Below are 5,000 nucleotides of genomic sequence, written 5' to 3'. Positions count from 1 at the left end.
CACGTGTCTGTCTATTTGTGTGTCGTCTGTATGCTTGATTGTTGTTTTGTCAGTCTATCTGTCTGTATGTTTGTTTGTCAATTAGTATGGTCACATCTGTCTGTTTGTCCATGTATTTGTCTATTTGTCTTGTGTGTCCATGTGTTTGTCTATGTGTCTGTCTATATGTCTGTCCATTTGCCTGTCCATTTGTCTGTCTATTTGTCTGTGCATGTCATTGTGTCTGTCTATTTGTCTGTCCATTTGTCTGTCTATGTGTCTATCTATTGTCTGTCCATGTGTCTGTCTATTTGTCTATCTATTGTCTGTCTATGCGTCTGTCTATTTGTCTGTCTATTGGTCTGTCTATGCGTCTGTCTATTTGTCTGCTATTTGTCTGTCTATTGTCTGTCTATTGGTCTGCCTATGCGTCTGTCTATGCGTCTGTCTATTTGTCTGTCTTTGTCTGTCTATTTGTTTGTCCATGTGTCTGTGCATATCCAGTGCAGACTTATCTTGATCATTACATATCTTTTTTCTTCCAGAGACACCTTGGTCAACAAGGATCGTTTATTGGTAGTCGTATTCCTCATCTGAGATCTCAACTTCCCACTTCGCGTTCGCCTATTCATGGAGCCAGTCCTCTGATGCCTTCCTCTCTCTCACACACGAATGTACAAGCTCAGAGACATCAAGTCGAAGATGAACACCAAGTGAGACGGAAGAGTCCTAGCACGGGATCCATGGTTAATGTTACGAAGGTGGAGACGGAAATTAGGAGAGTTAGTGATGGGCAGCAGCCAGTTGTGGAGGGAATAAGAAGAGGACGAAGTCCGTTTGTAGAGAAGAGGTGAGGATGATATGTGAGCATGCATGCACTCGTGTACACACACACACACACACACACACACACACACACACACACACACACACACACACACACACACACACACACACACACACACACACACACAGATGGACAAACACACAGACAGACGGACGGACGGACAAACTCATACAGACACAGACAGACAGACAGACAGACATAGGGTTTGTTCGAATACTAGTTCTAGAACTGTCAGAACAGTTCTAGCAGTTCTGCCTAGCGATCTGGAATTGTTGGAATTGTCACACCCCAAATGCAGGAATTCCCGGAGGCTGCCGAAGTGAAATGGCGAGTACAGATGCTGAAGCCGTTGTGGACCTTCTTGTTGGTTCTAGATCTAATGAACACTTACTTGTGGCGACCATCGGTGGCTTGGCAAGCACCAAAAGAAATGACATTTTGGAACTGATTACAGTGACCTTTTGGCGAGCAGCTCCAAAAAAACGAAAGCAAAAGCACTGCTGATGTTTGAACAGACTATGACAAGTGGAGTAGAAATGCCACTGTATTTCTTATTGACGCGTAGTTACGGGAAGTCTGAGCCTTTGCGCATGTTCAACTTACTGACAGTTCTAAGTGTTCGTTTGCTAGCAAGAGTTCCAACAGTTCTGGCAGTTCCAGTTCTAGGACTGAAACTAGTATTTGAACACACCCATAGACAGACAGACAGACAGACAAACAGACAGACACACGAACACACAGACAGACAGACAGACAGACACACAAACAAACAGACACACACACAAACAAACAGACAGATACACAGACACACAAACAAACAGACACACACACAAACAAACAGACAAACAGACAGACACACACAAACAAACAGACAGATACACAAACACACAGACAGACAGAGACAGACACACACACAAACAAACAAACAGACACTCAAACTCACAGACAGAAATACAAACAGACACACACACACACACACACACACACACACACACACACACACACACACACACACACAGACAAACAAACAGACAGACACTCAAACACACAGCCAGACACACATACAAACAGACAGACACTCAAACACACAGACAGACATACAAACAGACAGATAGACAGACAAACACAGACAGACAGACAGACAAACACACATACAGACACACAAACAAACAGACAGACAAACACACAGACAGACAGACAGACAAACAAACAGACAGACACACACGCATGCACTTGGATAGTTGTTGCTCTGTTTGTGATGCAGCTTGATGCATTGTGTTTAGTAGTGTTGGTGGAGCCGTGTCTAACAGCAGCGAAGGGAGTGAGTACAATCCGAATCGTTATCAAGACAGCAATGGACTAAATGGGCAGGTGAACAAACAACTCTCAGAGATTGTCAGTGTTAGGTGCATGGATGTGCAGTTGAAGCTTTCTCTGTGTTGCTTGACTGTGGGCATTGGCATTGATTTTGTGATGTCGATGTGTGTAGACTGACAGTGATGACGTCAACGAGACAGAAAGAGAACCAGGTAAGGAATGTGTGTTTGTCTTGTTTGTTTGTTTGTCTGTTTGTTTGTTTGTTTGTCTGTCTGTTTGTTTGTCTGTCTGTTTGTCTTTTTGTTTGTTTGTTTGTTTGTTTGTTTGTCTGTTTGTTTGTTTGTCTGTTTGTTTGTCTGTGTCCGTGTCTGTCTGTCTGTTTGTTTTTCTGTCTGTTTGTTTGTCTGTCTGTTTGTCTGTTTGTTTGTCTGTCTCTGTCAGTCTGTCTATGTCTGTCTGTCTCTGTCTGTCTGTTTGTTTGTTTGTCTGTCTGTCTGTCTCTGTTTGCCTGTCTGTCTGTCTGTCTGTCTGTCTGTCTGTTTATTTGTCTGTCTGCCTGTCTGTCTGTCTCTGTCTGTCTGTCTGTCTGTCTGTAATCCTTAAAAAGTTGTCAAGAGTTTCAGAAACAAAGAATGACATGAACAAGCTTTTTGACTTTAATGTACAGATCCAAGTCCACTAATGTTTAAAGTATTTTGCTGTGAAGGACTGGTTTATCATAGAAGTTTAGGATGTGTACAAGTAGAGGATCTGTAACAATAAAATAATTTGTCTGTCTGTCTGTCTGTCTGTCTGTCTGTCTGTCTGTCTGTCTCTGTCTGCCTGTCTCTGTCTGTCTGCCTGTCTGTCTGTCTGTCTGTCTTTGTGTTTGTATTTCTCTCTGCATTTCCAAGTCTAACATTACCATCTATTTCTACAGCTAAATACTCAGTATTAATACAAGATCTAGCATCATCTGATTCCACCAGGTACTCCGCCTTTCTCACACCATCTCTCCATCACATAATACATTATCACACTGTCTGTCATCTCTCTAGTGTTGAGAAAGCATTGAGGAGTCTTATTGAGTTGGCACGCGACGAAGAATTCGAATTCTGGGAGGAATGTTTCTCTCAGTGTGTGGCACACATATTTGTTCATCTCAAAAGCGAAGTGGTAAGCGGTGTGTGTGTGTGTGTGTGTGTGTGTGTGTGTGTGTGTGTGTGTGTGTGTGTGTGCGTGCGCGTGCATGTGTGTGTGTGTGTGTGTGTGTGTGTGCATGTGTGTGCATGTGTGTGTGTGTGTGTGTGTGTGTGTGTGTGTGTGTGTGTGTGTGTGTGTGTGTGTGTGTGTGTGTGTGTCTTGTGATGTGCTGTTCACTTCTGATGTCATACACAAATGTTAGCTTGATGGTTGGGATTTGGTGGCTTAGTGACAAACATGGACAGACAGTTGGACAGACAGACAACACACAGACGGACGGACAGACTGACTCTAACTAACAGATAGACAGATAGACAGACAGACACATAGACAGACAGACAGACACATAGACAGAGAGACAGACAGACACACAGACAGAGAGACAGACACATAGATAGACAGACAGATAGACAGGCATGCCATGCACGTATACACACGGACAGTATTTACGTGACTCGTGCTTTTACTTCACAATGTGTGATGTGCTACATCAGAAGTAATTATCTAATTGAATTTACGACATCACAGGGTTCTTGCTAGAGATTTTTGGGAGCGTGGTGGGATGGGCGGGTCCATGTCTAAGTCGGACATGCACACTTGAGCCGATCTTAAGTGAGGTATACTATATTTGCGTGTAACACACGTTCAAGTGCCCTGGCAAGGAAATCAACTTCGGCCGCCTCTCAGCCCTTCTTAGTGATGTTCATAGGTTGCGTATGCACAAGTTTCATAGACAAAACTACAGAAAGTCTGTCTAGTCAGGCGTTGATTGACATGCATGGACCATTGTTGTTGATTCGTAAGAAGCCATGACTAGACTAGAGTAGATTCTAGGTGCTACACTTCGGACATTGTCACAAGAAGTGTGCTTTTTGTGTCACCGGAAGAGCATTCGGGACTGCAGTTACCACAAGTACGTACGGAGCTAGGCTATTATCCCGCATTCTTTTGTAAGAGTCTGGATTTGTGGCTAATGTCACTGTACTTATACCCCATTTACACGAGCACTTGTAAGCAGGCCAGCCTGTGCTGACTCGGGTCAGCTTGGTTTGTAATCATCGTGTAAACGCGTGCCGAGCCATGCCAGCTCGGCTCGGTATTTCTAGCCAGACCAGCGCACGCCAGCCCGGGCTGGCTCGAGTCAAATACGTCGTGTAAACTCATAGCATGCTGGAAAACGGGGTGCGCATGCTCATTTGGTAGTCTCGCATAGCCAGACCCCTTTTCGTCACGTCATACTTCTGCGGGAAAATGGCAGGGAGCGAGACAGAGACTCTGTTAGGGAGCGACCAAGATGAGCAAGAAGTTTAGCGTTTGAACTCCGTTGCTGCGTGTGCGCAACAGTCGCCCAGCGATAGACCTACGATGTCTCGTATATGTCCTACGCATTCTCGATACGACTGTTGTAGAGCCATAGAGAAAGAACACGAGCAGCTTGGCTTCTGTCCGTTGCAAACGTGAGCTAACGCGAGCTATTTCAAGCTCAAGGAACTAACGCACGTTAGTGACACGCATTGGCTTCCTTCTACGGAGTGTGTCGTGTAAACGCGGGCTGGAATACTGGGCTGGCATGGCTCGGCTCGGCTCGCTATGCGTGCTCGTGTAAACAGGGTATAAGTAATATCGTATTGTGTTTCAGTACTGTAGTATGGAATTCTCATACATTACCTAGCTG

The 5,000-nt window shown here is 44.6% G+C and overlaps 1 protein-coding gene across 2 annotated transcripts in view; it reads left to right on the top strand.

The window, feature by feature from the left end:
* LOC134194469 (CLIP-associating protein 1-like) overlaps positions 1-5,000 on the top strand; it is a 19,803-nt gene that overhangs the window by 11,478 nt on the left and 3,325 nt on the right. The window contains exons 23-27 of one of the 2 annotated variants that reach the window (XM_062663395.1): positions 525-829; positions 2,113-2,197; positions 2,316-2,355; positions 3,063-3,111; positions 3,181-3,298. In XM_062663395.1, coding sequence (XP_062519379.1) covers positions 525-829; positions 2,113-2,197; positions 2,316-2,355; positions 3,063-3,111; positions 3,181-3,298 — 597 coding nt within the window. Of the gene's footprint in view, positions 1-524; positions 830-2,109; positions 2,198-2,315; positions 2,356-3,062; positions 3,112-3,180; positions 3,299-5,000 lie in introns of both variants that reach the window. The other variant, XM_062663394.1, reaches the window with a different exon arrangement.

Source organism: Corticium candelabrum, chromosome 19 (assembly GCF_963422355.1).
Source record: "Corticium candelabrum chromosome 19, ooCorCand1.1, whole genome shotgun sequence".
NCBI classification, from domain to species: Eukaryota; Metazoa; Porifera; class Homoscleromorpha; order Homosclerophorida; family Plakinidae; genus Corticium; species Corticium candelabrum.
Note: the sequence above shows the minus strand (reverse complement) of the source record. Positions and strands in the feature narration are given on the sequence as shown.